Source organism: Poecilia mexicana, unplaced genomic scaffold (assembly GCF_051168715.1).
Source record: "Poecilia mexicana isolate PSO_F unplaced genomic scaffold, ASM5116871v1 scaffold_23, whole genome shotgun sequence".
NCBI lineage: Eukaryota > Metazoa > Chordata > Actinopteri > Cyprinodontiformes > Poeciliidae > Poecilia > Poecilia mexicana.
In genome coordinates, this window is record NW_028263392.1 from 21,916,050 (window position 1) to 21,936,983 (window position 20,934).

Below are 20,934 nucleotides of genomic sequence, written 5' to 3' on the forward strand. Positions count from 1 at the left end.
TGTTTTCTGTTATGTTCTGTGTTTCTGTATGTTTGTTTTTGAGTTTTCTGTGTTCAGTCCTGTTTTCCTGTGAGTCTCTGTCCTGTCCTCCCCGTTGATTGCTCCCCAGGTGTGTCTCGTTCCCTTGATTACCCCGTGTGTATTTAAACCCACTTGTTGTCTGTGTTCCTCGTCGGATCCTTGTCTAAGTTCGTCGTGTGTTTTGTCGTAGTCAGTGTCTAAGTCACGTCTTGTTTTCGCTCCAGTAGAACTGTGAAGTCCTGGATAGCGTTAGCTCTCGTTTCAGTCCTGTGTATCAGTTGCTACCGGTATTTGGCTGTGTGCCTGTCTTTCTGCCGTGCTGCCTGTTTTTGGACTGTGAGCTTCATCATTAAATTCATCATCTTCACCATAACCTGGGTTCCCTGCATCTCTCCTCACCACCACTAACCACACTTCATGACATTTTGAAAATCCAATTTAATTATTCAGTCAAATAAGAAACGTTGTTGATTTGAACAATGAACTTTTACAATTGAACTACAAACAGTGTCTTGAAAATCTGAAATTTCTCCTGTCTTGAGTAGAAAACTCCTTTCATTTGAGATTTAGGCAGAGAGCTCAAAACTGTTGAAAGTCAAAATATGGAACGATTTGTCATATAATATGGAAGCCCATTTCTGCCATGAAAGAAAAAATAAGACCAACTGTTGGTCTTTTATTGTTTCTTTCATGGCAGAAATGGGCTTCCATAATAACTTGCAAAAAGGAAAAAATAAATTCTGGTCAGGGGTATGTAAACATGGCATGAAACTATTTGCCTTTGGTCTGGTCTTCAAACTTTCTCACCCTCCCCCCCCTCATAGATCTGCTGTGTATAACACTGCATGTGGCAGTATTTTCTTCTTTTCAGACACAACATTTGCCAGCTCATCAAAAAGCTCCCAAACAGATGGAGCTCTCCCGCAGTATGCAGTGTAATGTCCCAGGCCATCTTTGGTCAAGCTTCCCCTGAAAGCGATGACTGCTCTCAAAGTAAATGTTTTTCCTTGTAGAACCATAATGGAGGGAAATTTACTCAAGGCAAATTCAGTTGGATTTGGAAGGTCAGTGTCAATCCATGCTATTTCTCCAATACTGTAGTTGTGAGTAACGGTTCCTGTGCAGAGAACATTTCCTGAGGTGCTGGTTCCTGTTTTTAATTCAGATGGACATTCTGATTCATTCTCCAGTGGTTGGAAGCAGGGAGACTGTGGAAGGAAAAGTCCTTTTTCTATGGAAGTGTGAAGCTGAGCCATACCAGAATTCTTCAGGACAGACATGTCTGGTAAAACAAATGGTCCTTCCCTGGTCATTCCTTTGTTTAGGTGGCAGTATTGTGAAGAGCAGCGTTTTGAGAGGTAAACGCTTGATACGTTTCTCATTGTCTTCCCAATAATGGTGGCAATATTCCACTGGGCATCGATTTGGTGGGGGCCAGACCTTAACTGTGTTTTTGCAAACATTGAACTAAGCAGATCTGCCATCTGCAAGTATGTCCTTGGGGTCCCATCTGTAGTTATGGGCTTCACCAGCTGCAAGAGAGGGTGGTGACTGTTCTTCATGACAACATTTTGAAATGCAGAGCTGCCACAGAAAGTACAGCATAATGACAAAAGGCATCAAAGGAGCAGGTGTTTAACACAGAGAGAGACAGCTTCCCAACCTTAACAGGCTGATCCATGTTTCCATTTTTTAATAGTCCCACTTTCTCTCTTTTGGCCCCAGATGATGAATCTGCATGGAGCCATTCAGTTCAGGAACTCAGGTATGAAGTCCTCTTCCTCTTTTTGGGTGGAAGAATTTGTCCTCTCCAGTTTTCAACCACGTTTTCATCTGCTGTGGAAAGGTTTCTGGCGGCATCAGATTCCATTAAATCGCCAGAATCCATTTTTGTGCTACCTTCAGCATTGTGGGTAATTATGGATGCAGGATTAGCTTCTGTAGCTTCTGCATCTCCTGCTGATGCAACTTGCTCCTGCTCTCTCTCTGCTTTGGCAGAGCAAACCCACATATTTCCTTCGATGAAGGAAAGATGAAAAGAAATGAAGCGATCGACTGGAATGGGTAAGTTCTCATGTTTGAACAGGCCATGTTTTACAGAGACTGGTGCTTTTGAAGAGGGGAACCATTATTCCTGTCCACAGTGGTAACTTGGAAGCCTTATAATGTGTGGCACAATGGATGTTCTCTATCCCCATTAGCTGCAGCGTGTCCTGCTCTCCTCACTAATGTTTGACACCCAGTCTCGTAGGTCAGTCTGGATGTCATTACATGGATCCACTTGATGCACTTCATTTGTGTCTTCATCTGGAATGATGATGGAGTCTTCTGCAATCTGGGCTTTCAGGTATTTCTTGCACCTCTCTGATTCAAGAGGGGTTCCAGAACTGACATCACCTTCTGCCTCACCGAGAGCCACAACAGTGATGGCATCTATTAGCTGCTTTGCATGGCCCAAGCCTTGTGCCTGAAGAAGCTTTGCTATTCCCCTGACAAAGAAGTCTGACACGGTGTGACTTGCCCACTGGCAGACAATCTTTATGCAGTGGGCAACATCAACCCTGATGTAACAGGGAGGACGTTTTGCAGACTGGTTCCCAAGTAGCACACGGAAGCATTCATCAATGTATGACTTCAGGTTAGGACAAGGAGTGAAGGCCTTCACCAGAGCACCAAGAATAGCCAGGGAAAAGTCACTCACAGCTTCTTGTGGTACAGCTGCGCCTGCACGAAGCCATTGTGTCAGCCATGTTGCAATAGCGTTAATGTCATGCCTTTCTGATAGCATTTGTACGACTGGGACTGAGCAGTTGTCTCCCTTCAGAACACCTTGGTATAAGAAGATGTGGCCAGATGTACCATTTGGTCTTGCCCGTTTTCTGACAACTGAACCAGTTGCATCAAAGCAAACTACTGAGGGACATTTTTTGGTCAGTGCCTTAAACATGTATCTGAGTTTGACTCCAATAGTGACAAAATAATTTATCCAGACCAATATCTCTTATACTGCCACTGTTGGGTGTGCTATACTTTAATAACTGCAAAGATAGAACGGGGTCTTTGTCGCCTAACTCCAAATCTTTTCTCTCCTGCTTGGCTTTTCGTAAGGTTGCCAGGTTTGGAAGGTGACTTGGCTCGGGATCTCCTATATCCATCAGCTCTGATGCCTTTGCTGACCTCCATACAGATGGTTTCATCCTGCCCTCACACAACTCTTCTGAAATCTGTGTACGAAGGGTTCCTGACATGAATCTTTTGGACTGGCCAGTGTGCAGGGAGATGTCGGCGCCTTCAATGGAACACTGGCGCACCATTGGGCTGTTGACCGTTGGCTCTCTGTCACATGTCATTTTAACATGACCTTGACTCTCTTTACAGAAACCTATTATATCAATGTACTTACTAGTGACAGTTGGATAAACTTTTGCTCTTTGGAATACAAATGTACAAGTGCTTTTCAACCTTTTCCAAACCAGATCATTAATTATATGACTCCATGTGCCAGGTTTTAAAATTGTGTAATTCCTTTTACCAGATGATGAAAACTTGTCATTATATTCAACTTTTTTTGGTATAAATTAATCCAATCTTCAAATGGAACTTCAAGCTGAAAATCTGAACATTGTTCAGGAGAAGTGGTGTCTGAGTCAAACTCTGTGTCCACGGGGCTTTCAGGATCACTTCCTTGATTAACTTCCAAGCATGACCAGATGTTGTGTCTGTTTAGCTTTACAAATGTGTACAGACCTTTTGCAGACATTTTATTTCCCAACTGCTGACTTATCTCTGTCCAGACAGCGGCAGCTGGAGTGGCTATATGGCCGTTTTCTAGAATAGCCTCTTTTGAGTTGCAGAGAACTGCGAAAAGAGACTCTCTGTCTGCTGCTGGCTGTCGAGGCATCTAGTTAAAAAATAAAAACGCTTTGATTAGCATTGCTTAAAATCTTGCCTACATGATTTCAAAGAAGCCACAAAACATTGGTATTCTAGCAGTGTCTGCACAATTACAATAGTCTTGAACTAAAAGAAGTAAAGTTGGCTTTCATAGTTTAATTTCTAACGTTTAAGCTAATTAAAAAAAATCAATAATGCATTGTTACTAGTCTGGTGACTTGACAATGTAAGTACCTGTTAAATTTTAATTTTCCCTTGGAATTATTTTTGAATTTAATTCAGAAGATGTGCCCTTTATGCACATGCTTAAGTGTATATGATTCAATATAAATGTAAAGGCTGCAAGATAGTGCCTCTCTATCTTTCATTAGGTTTAAAACGTCTGGACTTCAAATATAAGTTGTGAATTTAAATAAATGCATATGTGAGCTAGCCATGCATACATCCTCTCTGCTTTTGTGGGGATGGATTGCATTGAGTCAATATTTTATGTGAAACCTGAGCATTAATTTACTTACCTTGTTCAAAAATTGAAATTGGAGGGTTGGAAAAATTCCCAAAATTATTTATTCAAAACTATTTCTCTGAGATTGCTAGAATAATTTTAACGAGAGGTTGAAATGACACTTGCTCTGCCACCAAAACAAGATCAGGGGTGGGGGAGGGGGTTCACTACAGAGTGGGTGGAGCCAATCCCAGTTGACGTTGTGTGAGAACTATGTCAAAGTTCGCAAAAATTGTATGTGCTTTTAAAAATCCTTGAAGCCCATACACATTTAATGTCAAACAGGATGAAATGAAAATTGTTGCATTTAAAATATATTTACTAAATATTAAGTACATTACTTGGATGAACTTTGTTGAACCAGTGACGCACTTCCAGTTTACTCTGCAAAAACTTTGCTCAAGCAACAAGCATATTAGCTATGGATTTTTTTTTATTATTTTTACCCATTTGCTGCATAATCAGCATAAATTAAGTCAACAATGTGAATATAATTGTTCAGACCACCTCTGGAACCAAAGCACAGTTGAACAGGCTTATTTATACACAGGTCACGGCTGCATGTCCTTTATTGGCAGGATTCAATTATTCTGGAGAGACCGCTATATTCGTGAGAAAACATTGCTATCTTGAAATGAGACAAATTTCTTCTTGTTCTAAATCTTTATTGAAGTTCAAAACAAAAGGTACACATTGTACAACAGCTGAAAATCTGAAGAATTTAAACGAAGTAGCCCACTTAGGTTTGTTTGGAGCCAGATGGGGTGATGGTGACGTCATCGGCCAAAATTATAACTTTTAATATCTCAAAAACGAAACCTGCACAAACGGAGCACTAACCATTCAGACTATTTGCTGAATTTTTTGACGTGGCTGGGGTGTCAGCTTCACACAGCTGGGAACCTCTGGTTTAAGCTGAGAAACTGAAAGAATTATAATAAAAATCAGTCAGTTTTACCTGAATCTGTTGCTCAGTGAATCTTAACGTCTGTTCTTCACACCGAGCTGCTAATGCAGGCAGATCTGCCCTCTGCTGATTCACTTTGGTATAACTGCTTGTTGCAAACATCTGTGAAGAAAATGTAAAAAAATAAATAAATAAATAAAAAAATCAGATTAATCTGAACAGAACCAAATAAAGAGAAGCATAGACATAATATAAGGATAGACCCTCATGGACCGCTCTCGCCTATGTCGCTGACGAGATTTAGGGCGGCCATCTTGGAGCGGTCCACCACTCCACTCAGCGTTATGTGTTTAGCAGCACAATGACGTATCAGCGCATTTAATCGATCATAACACACTTTTTGTTACTGTAAACAATATTCAAACATCTATCAAAGCTACATTTATAAACAATTGTATTTTTAAGTATGTTTTTAATACATAGTTCATCATATTTAAATATGCTTAGTGGCTATAACAATAGAATAGGAATGGAATATTCTGATATCGATGAATGAAGAGCATTTTACAAAGCACACAGCCGTTCATAGTTTATTTAATACATTATTTAGTAATATCAATATATTTTATATAACTATACAAACACTAATAAATAAAGATTAATACTGAATTTTATATGTTTTTCAGCTGACGAGTCCAAAATCCGATGTGAGATCCATCCTGCAGTGAATCCGTCTCTCTTTATAGATTTCTCCCTCTTCTTCCTCACATCGTGTCTTTAGGAAACTTTCAAAACAAAAACGGAAGATTTAGGATGTATCTTACTTTTGACAGAGTGAAAGAATATAAATAATAGTCTTTACCACCTGTGTAAACTTTGCCGGTGAATGTTATAACTCATAATATGAGTTTTATAATATGTGTTATATTGTTTCATTTCTAATATAGGCCTTTGTGTCAGATAATCTAAGTAAATGTTAGAGAATAATAATTTTTTTAGATTTACAGAATCTAAAAAAAGAATCTCAGTTAGCCTTCATAGCGGGGCTGAACCCGTATTACACCAAGCACTGTAGCTAATATTAGCTGGTATCTCGCCGGTGGACATAAATACAGTAAAGTAATATTCTAACCACAATATATACACAATAATATGTCCATCTTACTTGTGAAGTGTTAGAGTTGACTTGGAAACAATCAATAAAAAATGAATAATCTGATGTTTAATGTGTCTCTATGACTTTGTGTGTTTATGATCACCTTGAACTGCCTTGTTGCAGAAAGTTGCTACACTAATAAACTTCATTGACTAAGTTTATGGAGAACTCTGTCACATTATAAACCAGTATAAACTCATACAGGGACAGTAAAGTTAACCTTTAACTGGACTAAAACTATATTCAACAATATTGACTGTGAGGAAGGAAACTGAAGCCAAGTCCACTTTATTAGTACACAATATTCAACAATACGGCACTTCAAAAAGCTTTAAACCATAAAAACACAGCAGCCTTTGAAGCAAGAAATAAACTTTATATTTAGTTAAATTCATCATTAAATGATTCAATGTGTTGATCAATGTTCCATTTTCTACAAATCAAAGCAGCTCCAACCTGCTGGTTCAGTCTGGATTTAAAGGCATTCGGTGCAGCAGCGGTTTTGAAAATTTCTGGAAGTTTGTTTAAGATTTGTGGTAGTTCTGGGTGGTGTAGATCCGGTTGATTTAGATCTGGGAGGTGTAGAACCGGTTGGTGTAGATCCGGGTGGTGTAGATCCAGGTGGTGTAGGTCCGGTTGGTGTAGGTCCAGGTGGTGTAGATCCGGGTGGTGTAGGTCCGGGTGTTGTAGATCCGGTTGATTTAGATCTGGGAGGTGTAGAACCGGTTGGTGTAGAACCGGTTGGTGTAGAACCGGGTGGTGTAGGTCCGGTTGGTGTAGGACCAGTTGGTGTAGGTCCGGTTGGTGTAGGTCCAGGTGGTGTAGATCCGGGTGGTGTAGATCTGGGTGGTGTAGGTCCGGGTGTTGTAGATCCGGTTGATTTAGATCTGGGAGGTGTAGAACCGGTTGGTGTAGAACCGGGTGGTGTAGGTCCGGTTGGTGTAGGACCAGTTGGTGTAGGTCCGGGTGGTGTAGATCCAGGTGGTGTAGGTCCGGGTGGTGTAGGACCGGGTGGTGTAGGTCCGGATGGTGTAGGTCTGGGTGGTGTAGATCCGGGTGGTATAGATCCAGGTGGTGTAGGTCCGGGTGGTGTAGGTCCAGGTGGTGTAGGTCCGGGTGGTGTAGGACCAGTTGGTGTAGGTCCGGGTGGTGTCTCTATTCTCCTGGTTCTAGTCAGAACTCCAGCTGCAGCTTCTGGACCTGTTGGTTTGTCAGTCTAACCTGTGATGTTGATGATGATGATGATGATGATTTTCTGTTGCAATTTACTTCTGAAGCTGGTGGCCAATCAGAGCGGCCGTTGGCTCTGGTGTCAGCTGCTTATCAGAGCTGAGGCAGAAGCTACATTCACATGGGTCACATGATCTCACACAAAGCTCTCTGATTGGCTCACATGCTCTCTATGCCTTCAACTGAACTTTCAGAAACTAAGCAGGTAAAAAAGAAACGTAACAAGAAACAGAGTTTTTCCTGCTGGATGAAGTCTAGTTAATCCTGAAGGTCAGAGCGAAACTGTTCCGCTGAAGATGCAGAATCACAAAAACATTTGTTATGTGGATGAATTGACTAATATTGACGTGAAGCTATTCATCTCTCATATTTTCTATGAAGGTCATTTTATCATTTTTCTAAAACAGTGCTGGGAAATTTTGGATGCATTCTGGCTAAATTAGTTTTACTCCCAGCACTTTCCCACGTGTCAGTGATCTGTGGACACAGCGATAACAGAGTCAACATTTAGGAGGCTGAGCTGAGAACAGCTGCACCATCTGCAATAATCGCATATTATTCCAAAGAGCACAGAGAAAGCAAACATAAATTCAACAAGCAACCATTTAAATATCAAAGGATAACTTAACACATAACGACTATTTCCCTGTTCAAACTCTCATGGATCCCAGCAAAATCTGCTCCATGTAGAACCAGTTAAACTGCAATGAATTCCCACCAAACCTCTCTGATCCCTTCGGTCCCGTCTTTGGTTAGAAAGTCTCTCAGCTGTCACTCATCAGACACGAGACCAAGAATACGTTTGTTGTCTTAGGATGCCGGTAGTTCCAGAAACACAATGCAGGCATCAACCGGTCTCTGCAGTGACCAGTTCTGTTCTGTCCATAGGAACAGTTCAGAAGGTGTTCCTTGTGAGCACCCAGGGTCTGTGAGAGACCCAGGACCTCACAGACCCACTGACTGTCCCACAGATCTTCTTTCAGGAACGCCTTTAGCACCTAGCAGATGTTTACAATCTGTCTAAACTTGAAAGAGAAGCTATGGAGAAATATGTAGAAAAATCCCCAGCTGCAGGGATAATCTGTCATATTGTAGCCAATAAAAACAATTCCTCTCTCCCACTGAAGCAGATCTAGCTCCTACTATCTTTTCCAGAAAATGAACAGCTTTTAAGATACCTGTGGGTCACTTGGGGTACTTGTTCATCATGGGGTTGTTAAATGCTCCTGCTGTTTTCCAGGACCTTGTTAATTATGTCCTCTGAGACTGTAACATCTTCTCTTCATCCATCTGGATGACATGCTCTTCTTCTTGAAAGATGTTACAGAACATCAGGTACATATTGTTACATCTGAAAGGACCCAAATGCAGAAAAAAAATGTACACAGAGTACCTTCAGAAAATAGGTACAACTGGAAGGAGGAAGATCAGAGAGAGTAGATCGTGCAACACAGGAACTGAACAGAAGGATTCAGCAAGGGGCGACTGTGGCTGTGTGGGTAGAGATCGGAAGGTTGTAGGTTCGATTCCAGTTTCCTCCTGCCTCATGTCGATGTGCCTCTGGGCACTTAACCCCAAACTGCCTACTGATCTGCGTATCGGTGTATAAATGTGTTTGTGAGTCCGAATGGGTGAATGTGACTCTAGTGTAAAGCGCTTTGAATGGTCAAAATGATTGGAAAAGCGCTATATAAGTTCAGTACATTTACTATAGCAATGACAAACATAAACACAAAAGTTGAAATACTGAGGCAGGGTGGAAAATAACAAAACATAAAACAAGACTAAGACAAAGGGAACTTAGCTAAGACTCAAAGGAACCAGACACCAAAAAAATAAGCAAAGGAGGCTGAAGGCAGAAACAAAGGCACTCTGAGAGTAATGACACCTCACTAGAGGAGTCATTACACCTCTAGTGAGGAGTAATGACTCCTTAGAGGGATCCGGAAAATCAGCCATGACACAGAAGTGAGCAGAAAATTCAGATTTATTAAAACCCGGCTCAGACCGGGCTCAGGAGGGAGCACCCAGGGAGGAGAAGCGTGTTCAACAGAAGTACCAAATCCAGATCCAAATCCTTGGCCAGATGGGCCGAAGTCATGCCCGATGAGGCAGAGAGCAGAGTAGGTATCTGTGGGAGTGGGTGAGAGCGGAGTATCCAAAACAGGCGTGGGTCAAGATCCAGATGGGCAATCAGAGACAATCCAACAAGGGCAAGGCAAAGGGGCAAATCCGGGGAACAAGAGCGTGGTTGAAACGATGAGGGCGAGATGGGACTGCTGGAACACTGCTAGCTGAAAGCATTTGATAATCTGGCAGCGTGATTGAGACTGAGAGAGGGATAAGAAGGGAAACAATCAGGGAGTGACACAGGTGCAAGGAGTAACGGAAATGAGGGACATGACATGGATCCGCTCAAAACAAAAGACAGAGAACCATGTCAACATCACAGGAGGTCAAAGAGTTCTCAGGAGGCTGAGGCTTGGAGAACGGATGGTGAGTCTTGTTGGGAGTCCAGATGGGCCCTGGACCCTTGGAGGAGCCCAGCAGAGACACTGAGGGATCCTCAGCAGGGTTTTTTCAGGAAACACAAGTGAGTCCACCTGGACTCCCTCACTGGAGAACTGAGGAACAGAAACACAAGACATCTGTGAAAACCTCCAGAAAGGGAGTGGAGGCATTGTGACCACAACATCTGCAGCAGGAGGAAAATGAAGCAGGAGGAACTGAGACAGTTGGTGGAGGAAGAGTTCATGCTGGGAGATGGAAAGTCCTCTGAAAGCTTGTCTGACCAACAGAGACTCAGACTGGAGAAAGCTAGCTCCGGTTCATCCAACAGCAATGGAGAAGTCAGAACCTCAAGATCTGGGCTGAAGTTCTCCTTCCTGTCATCCTGCTGGATCCACCGTTTGGCAGAATCCTCAGGGAGAATGTTTGACTGATGATACTCTCTTTACTTCAATATAATTGAATGTAAGCTTTGAGCTCCAATTATTTGGTGATATTTTATTCAGAACTCAGTGATGAACTGATGTCCAGCTTCAGCAACAATGCAGTTCAAAGAGATTTACATCATAAAATCACAAAAATATAGTTATAAAAAAAAAACATGATCTACAATTGAGAAAATCAGTAACAAACTTTACATTTTGATGAGTGCCATCATCACAACACATCAAATATGTTGGTTAATGTTCATTTTATTTTGGCCACTGAAGACAAATATTCTCTGATCTGCGACCAAATGGACAACAACCCATGAAGCAGCACGGCTCATCGTGCTTTTATTTTGAAAACCGACACGCAAAATGAAGCAGTCACGTGACCCATGCAATGCGAGGCCTCTTTTGTTGCCGGTCACGTGGTTTTCAGCAAGACAACACAAGCCTCGGGGTTTCATCAGACACGCCCCCTTTTTACTCGGCACAAGCCTGATTCAGATGGCCCATCACTAGTCTACCGTTAATTATTCCCAGCTGTGTCTTGTTCCCTGATTACCTCTGTGTGCCACCTGTGTTCCGTGTTCTTTGTCAGGTCTTTGTCGAATCTGTCTTGTCTAGCTGCCAGTATTGTTCGTTTTCACCAGTTGCTACCAGTTTAGGGCCTTAGCCCTCCGCTCTACTGTGCTGCCTGGATTTTGGAATTATTTGTCTACTTTTCTTCATTAAAACCGTAATTTTCTTCATTTTGACCTGGGTGTATTGCATCTGCCTCACCACTTCACACTGCATTTCATGACAAATTTAGATGACAAATTTTGACAGATTTTCTGTGTTCAGTTCAGTCTCTGTTGTTCTACCCCTGGATTGTCCCCAGCTGTCCCTCATTTCTCCTGATTGCCTTCCCTGTGTATTTATTCATACCTGTGTCTCTTTTCCCTGTCGGGTCCTCGTCTATTGCCGTGTCTATAGTCGTAGTTACATGTCGTGTCATTACCCTGTTTACCAGTGCAACTAGTGTGGAGTTCCTTGCCTCTAAGTTCACCTGTGCTTCCTGGCTTTTTGTTATTTCATCTTTAAAACGTCAGTTACTCTTCATATCTGGGTCCAACGCGTCCATCTCAAAGCCCTCAACTGATGACAACATGCTGCTTTAGAGAGGACAGGCATGGCTTATATATTAGGAACCAATTGGACATATTTCAAAAAGAAAGAGAAAAAGGACTAGAGTGTCAATATATAGCCCAGTTGTTCTCCAAGAGAGGTGAGTAGACTGTGCGAGTTTGATTTTAATTCTAATTTAACCTCCAGCCTTATGGTCTCGGCCTCATTCTGACCTTCGTGTTCCTGCCTGTTCAGGTGGAAAAATACCCACACCTGTCCAAACTCCCACTGTCCTCTGATAAGATGTCCTTGCTGTCCCGTCCAATCATGTCACTCCGCTGATGTATAAAAGCAGCGGACCCAAAGGGAGTGGACATGATCGCGCCATGGCCTTCCTGTGGATCCTCTCCTGCCTCGCCTTCGTCGGCGCCGCCTACGGTGAGACCGGCCTTCATCAGCAGAGTCGCTCAGAGACGAGCGTGTCTGCAGACCGTTTACACTGCATGAACTTAGAAAGACGTCCAGCTTTGGTTGAAGGGAGAGGAAACGTGTCCTTCTCCTGAGATGCCAGGAGTTTGTTTCTAATTGATGTTGGTAATGATGTAATGATGATGTCATCAGGTTGCGGCACACCTGCCATCACTCCCGTCATCACCGGTTACGCCCGTATCGTGAACGGTGAGGAGGCTGTGCCTCACTCCTGGCCCTGGCAGGTGTCTCTTCAGGTAAACTCACACAAACAAAGATGCTTTATTCTGTTAACTTCAGGGATGCTCACTTCCTTTTTAAGAACCATCGCTGATGTAGAAATATTTTCTAGCCGATAACCGTTGCTGGTACAAGGGTCGCTACCTCACCCTCCTGCAGATCATCAGTTCAACTGAACAACTCTATGGAGATTTGATCATTTCTGAACTTTGGAGGGTGTTGATTTGTACATGTGAAGCCAATATTAAACGGGTGGAGACGACAAAAATGTTGGAGAATAAAAGTTTCTTTCTTAGACTGCATGCTCCTAATGTTTACCGTCAGAAATCAGTGTTTGTCGCGTACTGATCACCGACCTCGTGGCCACATCAGCAGATCCAGGTCTGACTTTAGGCTGGAAGAGATGTCACACATGTAAACGTGCTGCTGTCAGAGCAAACGCATCCATCCTCTGATTTTTCCAGGACTGGAAAATGCCAACCTAGCTTCTCTTTGCCGTCAAACGGCAGCCTTGGCGTGCAGCCGTCGCCTCCTCCTAGTTTATCAGCTGCGTGTCTGAACTGACCTCTGACCTGTGCGGCCTTACGTCAGGCTGCAGAGTCATTACAACTTGCACAGCTGTTAAAATGGGACCAACCTCTGTTTCAGGATTACACTGGCTTCCACTTCTGCGGAGGCTCTCTCATCAATGAGAACTGGGTGGTGACAGCTGCTCACTGCACTATCAGGTAAGCATCGCACACCTGTGGTCTGCGTTGCCTAAGAAGAAGAGATCAAAGTGTTGGTGTGTTGCAGGACCGGCGACCGTGTGGTCCTCGGAGAGCACGACCGCTCCTCCAACGCAGAGAGCATCCAGGTCATTACTCCTGGCAAGGTAAGTGAGACCGTTCACATGACATCCCCTGACCTTTAACCTGCCACTCCTAAACATGTCACTTCCTGCCAGGTGTTCAGACACCCCCAGTACAACAGCTACACCATCAATAACGACATCACCCTGATCAAGCTGTCCAGCCCCGCCCAGCTCAACATGCGGGTTTCCCCCGTTTGCCTGGCTGAGTCCTCCGATAACTTCCCTGGAGGCTTGAAGTGTGTGACCTCTGGCTGGGGTCTGACCCGCTACAACGGTAACGGCTGCTGACGCTCACAAGCCTTTATGAGAGAATCAAGAGATTGCAAGCAACAAAAACTTTACAATAATGAATAACACAGGGGTCCTGTCATATTTTTCAGACCTGTTTTTCTATTCAAACGTTCACTTCATTCACTAAATCCATAAAATGTCTTAATTCATCTTCCGGGTTGAAATTAAGAACCCTGAAAATTGTTTTCATTCCTGAGTAATAATCATGTCTTTACTGTAGTAAATGGACGGGGCCGCCTGACTTGGAAAATAGTTTCTAATGAGTTTGAACGTTCTGGTGACTGTTGTGTGTTTTTCAGCCGCTAACACCCCCGCCCTGCTGCAGCAGGCCGCTCTGCCCCTCCTCACCAACTCTGACTGCAGTCAATACTGGGGCAGCAACATCACCAACCTGATGATCTGCGCCGGAGGGGCCGGAGCCACCTCCTGCATGGTGGGAGTTCTGACCCGGTTCTGTTCATCCAGTTTGACCTCCCAGTTTTCACCAGCCTGTTGGGTTTCTTTGCTCTGTTCCTCAGGGTGACTCTGGAGGTCCTCTGGTCTGTGAGAAGAACGGAGCCTGGACTCTGGTGGGCATCGTGTCCTGGGGCAGCAGCACCTGCAGCACCAGCACCCCCGCCGTTTACGCCCGCGTCACGGAGCTGCGCGCCTGGGTCGACCAGACCATCGCTGCCAACTGAGCGTGCTCAGTGGTCTTCTTCCACTTCTAGCCTGATCTTCAATAAAACACAGAAACTGACTAAACCTGCTGCCATGTCTTGTTCTCCTGCAGACCCTCACCTTGACTAACATAAGACGCATTTTCCCCCAAACAGAACAGTTCTTTGAAACATCTGACCTTTAATTTTCCTTTTCCTCTATGCAAAACACCAAATTCTCATTTGTTTGTTGTTTTGTTGTCCACCAGTCTTTACTGGCAATTTTTGGATCAGATCTCAGATTTTTTTCATATCTGAATGTTAAATACTAAGGTCATTATTTTGGGGGTCTTTGGCATTCATGTTGACACAGAGGGTGACAGCCCAGATGTAGCCTCTAACCTTATAAAGAAACTCAGCTTTACGCAAAGAATCAACAGTCCCACACAGCAAATTTGGAAGTGTTCCATCAAATCCTATAGAGTTAAATTCAAAACTTTGAAAGTGTCTATATTGGTCTATTCTGGATGGTGTAGAAGTTACACTTTTGAAAGTGTCATTTGTGATAAAGTTGAATCAACACTCACAGTAGTTGAAATTAAACACACATCAGTGTTGACTTACTCAACACTAGTGTATTTTGTCAAAGGTTAACACTATGAACGTGTTAATCAAACACAGAATGGTGTAAAGTATATGTTAACATAGAAATCTGAGTTTTGAAATACTACTGGCAGGATATGCTGTGGTGGTGTAGGGGTTAAGCACAACCCACATATGGAGGCTCTAGTTTTCAATGCAGCTCTCATGGGTTCACTTCCCGGTCTTCCCCTTCTCTCATTACCCACTTCTTTTTGTCAATTTACTACCAAATAAAAACCACTAGAGCAATTAAAACCTTTTTTTCAGAAACTACTGATCATTAATAATCCCCAAATTCATTTTAAAAGATATTAGATGCCACAAAAACACCAGCACCAGTTGCAGTATATAATCTACTTTTATTTCAAAACATCAAACAGCACTGACAGCAATATACAACAAAGGTCATACATTCATGGTACTTTGCACTGAAGGTGAAGCTTTGAAAGTTCATTGGAAGCGGCCATGGATGGTCTTGTGATCACTGATGGTGAAGTGTCTTTGGTGCTGCTCTTATTTTCGCCAACATGAAGGAGGAAGACTTCCAGCCTGGAAGGAAAAACAGGAAATATAGCAGAAACATTAGGATAATAAATAAATATTTTTAAAAGTAGTGTGAGCAAAACTAATCAGACTCACCTGTGTGTGTCACCATCATATTCATTCACATTACTCTGCCCACCTGGTTTACAAGCTAAAGCATAAAGAAGTCAGAAATAATTACTAAAGAAATTATTCAGCTTATAGAAAAATTTTGGACAGCATTAAAAGTCATGCCAACCTGTCTGTCAGTGTGTCATGTTGGTGACTGAAGCCTGTTATGATGACTCCAACACATTTCTTCAAAGAAAAAACATTTTGGCAGTTTTTAGACGTGCCACAGGTACAAAACACCAGAGTCAAATGAAGTGGTGGGAGGTACTTAAGTACAAGTACTTTGTTACTGTACTTAAGTACATTTTTCGTGTATCTGTACTAGGGCTGTTGTAAACGAATATTTTAGTAATCGAGTAATCTATCGATTATTCTTACGATTAATCGAGTAATCGGATAAAAAAAATTATAAAATGAAATATTGGTAAATCTGGCTTAATACCGGTGTTACTATCAGATATCAATATCAGTCCAATTTGTCATATTTGAGCATCCCTAACAGTTGCTTTTTTGTAGTTTAGAAAACTAGCCTGTAACAATAATAGCTCACTTTCTAAGTTAACCAGAAGAAAAGTTATAGAAAAATCTGAAATTATATTGAATTTAATAACAAAGAGGCAGGCTCACAAATATGCTTATAAAAAATGTCTACAATCCAGCTTTTAGTTTATGTATTAATCTTCAGTGAGTTTAATAGATTAATTAAACTCACCTTGCCACCTAACCTGTCACGCTTTGGGTTTGAAAATACGGGAAATGCCGCCTGGAGTCGGAGGAGAGGGCGAATGAACGAACATGGGGTGGAGGGGAGGAAATAGACCAGCGGACTGACGAACCGTTAGACCGGGGGACGAACACGGGGGGAAGCAATACGGGATATTTACGACACCTTCACTGGTCACACTCAGAAACTCATCTACCAGCCATGTACGATGCGCTCCGCCACCCGTTTCTTCAGACCGGGATATGAAATTTATTGTGCGGTTCGTCGGTAAAGCTACATTTACACGGTAAGCATCAGCTACTCAGCCGCCCGCCCTGTTCAGGCTATCCGCTCACCTCAGCGCTCTTCCCGCCGTTCGCTTTCAACCAGCAGCCCCGGAGGAGAAATGCTGCCGTACTCCAGGCATTCCCCCAGTCATTTTAAGGATGCTTATTGGTTCCCCAAAAACGATAAAAAGTAGGGCATTATCATCAATCAATAAAATTCCCACGGGCCAATCTTGAAGATTGGACTTTATGCCGCTGAGACTTAGCTTTTGTCAACAACTCAGAGGCGGAAGTGAGAGCTCCGCGCAACGCAAATGAAGTCCCGGCCGGAACACGGTGCGCTAACTAATAAAACATAAATTAACGAAGCTTCGAGGCAGGTAAATTTTCCTCGAGGAATTTTAGTAATCGAGGTACTCGAATCATTCGAGGAATCGTTTCAGCCCTAATCTGTACTTTACTTAAGTAGATTTAATAATGGATACTTTCTACTTTTACTCCACTACATTTTACAGTAAGTATCTGTACTTTCTACTTCACTACATTTCTACTAAACCGTCCCGTTACTCGTTACATCCAAGTCGCGTTGCTCTTTTTGTCCGTTAAAATGTGACGTTCAGGGTTTTAAGGTGGCGCCGTAAAATCCGAGCAATAACGTGACTTAGTGTCTGTTGTCACCCATCGCCTCCACCTTAACTCGCACGCGGAGCTCCAGACATGCGCAGTGGTTTCCTCTGAGCGGGAGAAGATGTCTGTGTGATCGTCAGTAATATAATAGCTGCATAAATCATAAGATATGGCGACATGTAAAACCAGCAGCGCTTCGCTTTCACAGACGGTGGAACTTAGTCCAACTTTTAGCGTCACTGGGAAGGAAAGCTTAAAGAAAGGTAAGATCTGTGGACGTGATGCTAGCAAAGCTAGCTGTACTGAGACACATGTTGCATCTGGATGAAAAAAGTTGTCACTCATGCGCTGAATTATTGTGTGGAGGTGTTGACTGAGGTGTTGCTTATATGGGACAACGCTGTGACCAAAGTGCAATATAGTGATATGACATTCAGGAACGATTCGATTCTTCTGGACGGATCTTTACTGATTAAATTTATTTCAGCTCTAAGTATTTAATATCTAGGTGTTTTATGTGAATGTGGAGTTTTCAGATCAATTTGAGAAGCAATTTTGAAGGTAAAACTTATTTTTTTGTGTCACGTAGCGCAGGGTGCTGGTCTTGACTTGGTCTGGGGTTCGGTGGTCTTGACTACACTCTGCTACTGGCTCCTGGTTGCATGTCCTCCCCCACCCACCTTCTTTACGTTCATGCTATGTTAGGACAGGAGACCAGATGTTTCCATCCCTGAAATTATGATGCATAGAATCACATATCTAAGTCTAAACTATGTTACAGAGAGTAAACATAATAAAAAGCTGCTTTATCTGTGGCATTGTTCATTAAAATGGCACATTTCTGATGTATTAAAAGTAAATATGATCTGTTCACTTAATGATATTATAATAGGGATTAGGTAATGCATTCAGCAAGTACTTTTACTTTTAATACTTAAGTATTTTTAAAAGCCAGTACTTTTTTACTTTTACTTAAGTACAAATGTTAATGTGGTACTTTTACTTTTACTTGAGTACATTTGTTCAAAAGACCCTTAATATAGTTTAAGTTTGGTGTTGAGTATTACTCTTTGTATTATGTGTTTTCTGTTCAGCGTTACTTTTGTCCCTTAAGGCATACCGTAGTAGGGCAGCGATGACGTCGCCAACGTTGCTGATTTCTGGTGGGGACGTTTGGTAACCGAACCACTGCGCTAACACGTGGGAAAGACTTGCAAGATATGTGTTCTCCTTATAAGTGCGTCATTGAGAAGTAAGTTGCAATATTTGAGTGTTTACTGCAGCTAAATGAGTGATTTGAAGTTTATTCGTTTGCTGTTATTTCACCTGTTGCTAAGTCAGAGCTATTGGCTATGTGTGTGTTGTAGAGCATTGTGTTGAACATACATATCTATTCTCAGTGGAGCAGAGGCATGGTTATTAGTTAACTCTGGAGTTAACTTGCCTTAGTTTGCTTAGTAATATTGATTTAGAGGTTTCCTTCTTAGTTTATCTAAGGTATAATGGCGTGGTGTAATGTGTAATGATGGGACACCTTGAACTTATTTTCTGTATTTTTGTTTATTCTAGGAAACCACACACACCTTCATGTAGACACATTTATGCCCATCCATGTTCATTGGATCAATATCTGTGATACAGTTTGGAAAACAGAGCAGTTAAAGGATCCTGCCTCGTGTCTTCATTAAACATCTGGTCCTGAGCTGAATCCTGGCCTGAGTGGTGTTCTGGCCGACACTCCAGGTTGAGAGCGGTGACAAACCTGAACAGTACCTAACAGTCCTTCAACTTTAGAGCAAACTCACACAACATTTTTTGAGTACTTTTTCCACCACTGGTCAAATGGCTCAATTGGCTCCTCATTGTGTAGATATGTTCTCCAGAGTCCTGCTAATCACCTAATTATTGTATTCAGGTGGTGCAGCAGCGGCACATCTAAATGTTGCAGGACAGTGGCCCTCCAGGACTGGAGTTTGACACCTCTGGCATAGATCAAGCCAACAGTCCAGCACAGCCACTCCCCCGCTTTGCAGTCTACAGCCAAAAACTTAAAGAAAACGACCCGCAGCTAAATAATCTTAACTCAAATGGCCTCCAGATTTTCCGGACAGTTTTAATGTTCGGTTAAGATAATAAACAGTCGTATATACCGTGATATCCAAACAAATAAACGTACGTTAAGCAAACTATGTATATGAATCGATACTCTTGTGTAAACTAAAAATAATGCCTCCATAAAAAATAGTCAAAAACATGATCATTTTAACATGGAACTTCCCTTGTTATAATAAGCTCCAGACAAGACGCCATACTGCTGCCTCCGCTCCTCAGGTAAACATGTGACGCAGTAGTGGAACAAGACGGGGGCGGGGCTAATGACTGGGGGCGGGGCTAATGACTGGGGGCGGGGCTAATGACTGGGGGCGGGGCTAATGACCGGGCCCAAATAATAAAGCTCGTAATAATTTAACTTACAACATGGACATGCCCACAACAGCGAAGCTAACAAATTTCATCACCACAGAGAGCGACTCTGTCATTCTGATATCCATCTGACATGAAGTTCAACAAACCAAGAGAAAACAGAAACATCAGGCTGCTGGTCACTAATGATGAAACAACACAAATTCAAAACATGTTAACGTTCCGTAGAAATGCTCTAGCTAGTTTCCCATTTGTTGCCAAGTGACTGATGATGACATTGGTGACAAACTTTACCCAGAATGCACCTGGAGACAATAAGGACGATTCATTTGTAGTTTTGTGTGTCATAAAGTTAAATATAAGAGTGAAAATAAAGCCAATCATGTAGCACAACATTTTATTCAATATTTTACACCCACTATGTCACTAAAATCAGTTGGTCTGGTAACGTTTTAGCAACCATTAGTCAACAATGAGGCACCCTACTACATAACCTACTGGGGTATTATACACAGTTTTTAACAGGAGAGGGCTCTGCTTTACAATTTTAGTCAGATGTGCTAAAAAATTATCCCTGAAGGCACGTTCTGCCTCCCATCTGGGCCCCAGTTGGTCCAGGCCAGTGACCTGCTGCAACCCCACCCTACCTGTTGCTCCTCCCCTGAAGTGATGTCACAAATATGTTACAATTGTGGGAGGAACTGTATGATGTTAAATCAACACCAGGCGGAGTTACTGTTGGTGTTATCTAGAAATCAACACCGGACTGGATTAACACTGTATTTTTAACATACAACACTTGCACTGGAAATCGAACACTTGAATTTGCTGTGCACCCCGTCTTATGCTTTAGACCAGGGGCCACCAACACGGTGCCCGCGGGCCCCGGTCGCCCGAGGGGACCTTGTCAGCGACCAAGTTCTAAAAATAGCCATTGTTATTAGGGAGCACTGCCAAAAAAATATTCAATTAAATGTTTTGTACCCACTTTAAAAAAAGAAAAGAATAATATGGACTTTTTATTATCTAACCCTCTTTACTGTTAGCAAAATTGTGCAGAAAAAACTCTCTTTTTTTCAAAACGTCTTGTAGTAGCCAGTCTCTGGCGGTGGGCAGTCAGAGCTAAATGTCACTGGTCAGTTTGTTTATTTGGCAGCTTGGTGCTTTTTCTGTAAGCTAAAAATGAATGAGCGGAGTTTGATCCCACTCTGGTTCTAACAGCGGTCATTTGGATCCCGGCTGAGCTTTATACTGTGTGCGGTTCTGGCGGGTCACATCTGCCACCCTGAGCGTCTCAGACTGCGGGTTAAACAATTTAATCTAGTCCCCAAAAGAGGAAAAACTAAGCAAA

The 20,934-nt window shown here is 42.5% G+C and overlaps 2 protein-coding genes and 1 long non-coding RNA gene across 3 annotated transcripts in view; all 3 read left to right on the forward strand.

The window, feature by feature from the left end:
* LOC148152629 (uncharacterized) overlaps positions 1–20,934 on the forward strand; it is a 118,647-nt gene that overhangs the window by 94,819 nt on the left and 2,894 nt on the right. The gene's annotated exons all lie outside the window — the stretch shown is intronic.
* LOC148152631 (uncharacterized) lies at positions 1,747–7,710 on the forward strand. The gene is made up of 3 exons (XM_088003519.1): positions 1,747–1,786; positions 7,039–7,574; positions 7,657–7,710. Exons 1-3 carry the CDS (start codon positions 1,747–1,749, stop codon positions 7,708–7,710), a joined length of 630 nt encoding a protein of 209 aa, XP_087859645.1.
* On the forward strand, positions 12,115–14,352 carry LOC106912757 (chymotrypsin A-like). Its single transcript, XM_014979547.2, has 7 exons — positions 12,115–12,194; positions 12,378–12,481; positions 13,113–13,192; positions 13,260–13,338; positions 13,411–13,591; positions 13,908–14,041; positions 14,127–14,352. The coding sequence occupies exons 1-7, from the start codon at positions 12,143–12,145 to the stop codon at positions 14,286–14,288; spliced, it is 792 nt and encodes a 263-aa protein (XP_014835033.2). The 5' UTR covers positions 12,115–12,142; the 3' UTR covers positions 14,289–14,352.

Excerpts from the sequence above, each read along its gene's own strand:
- LOC148152631 (XM_088003519.1), top strand. The coding sequence starts at position 1,747 with ATGATGAATCTGCATGGAGCCATTCAGTTCAGGAACTCAG. Across the intron at positions 1,787-7,038 it reads CATTCAGTTCAGGAACTCAG|ATCCGGTTGATTTAGATCTG; the intron begins GTATGAAGTCCT and ends TGGGTGGTGTAG. Across the intron at positions 7,575-7,656 it reads GTGGTGTAGGTCCGGGTGGT|TCAGAACTCCAGCTGCAGCT; the intron begins GTAGGTCCAGGT and ends TCCTGGTTCTAG.
- LOC106912757 (XM_014979547.2), top strand. The coding sequence starts at position 12,143 with ATGGCCTTCCTGTGGATCCTCTCCTGCCTCGCCTTCGTCGGCGCCGCC. Across the intron at positions 12,482-13,112 it reads CCTGGCAGGTGTCTCTTCAG|GATTACACTGGCTTCCACTT; the intron begins GTAAACTCACAC and ends CCTCTGTTTCAG. Across the intron at positions 13,592-13,907 it reads GGGTCTGACCCGCTACAACG|CCGCTAACACCCCCGCCCTG; the intron begins GTAACGGCTGCT and ends TGTGTTTTTCAG.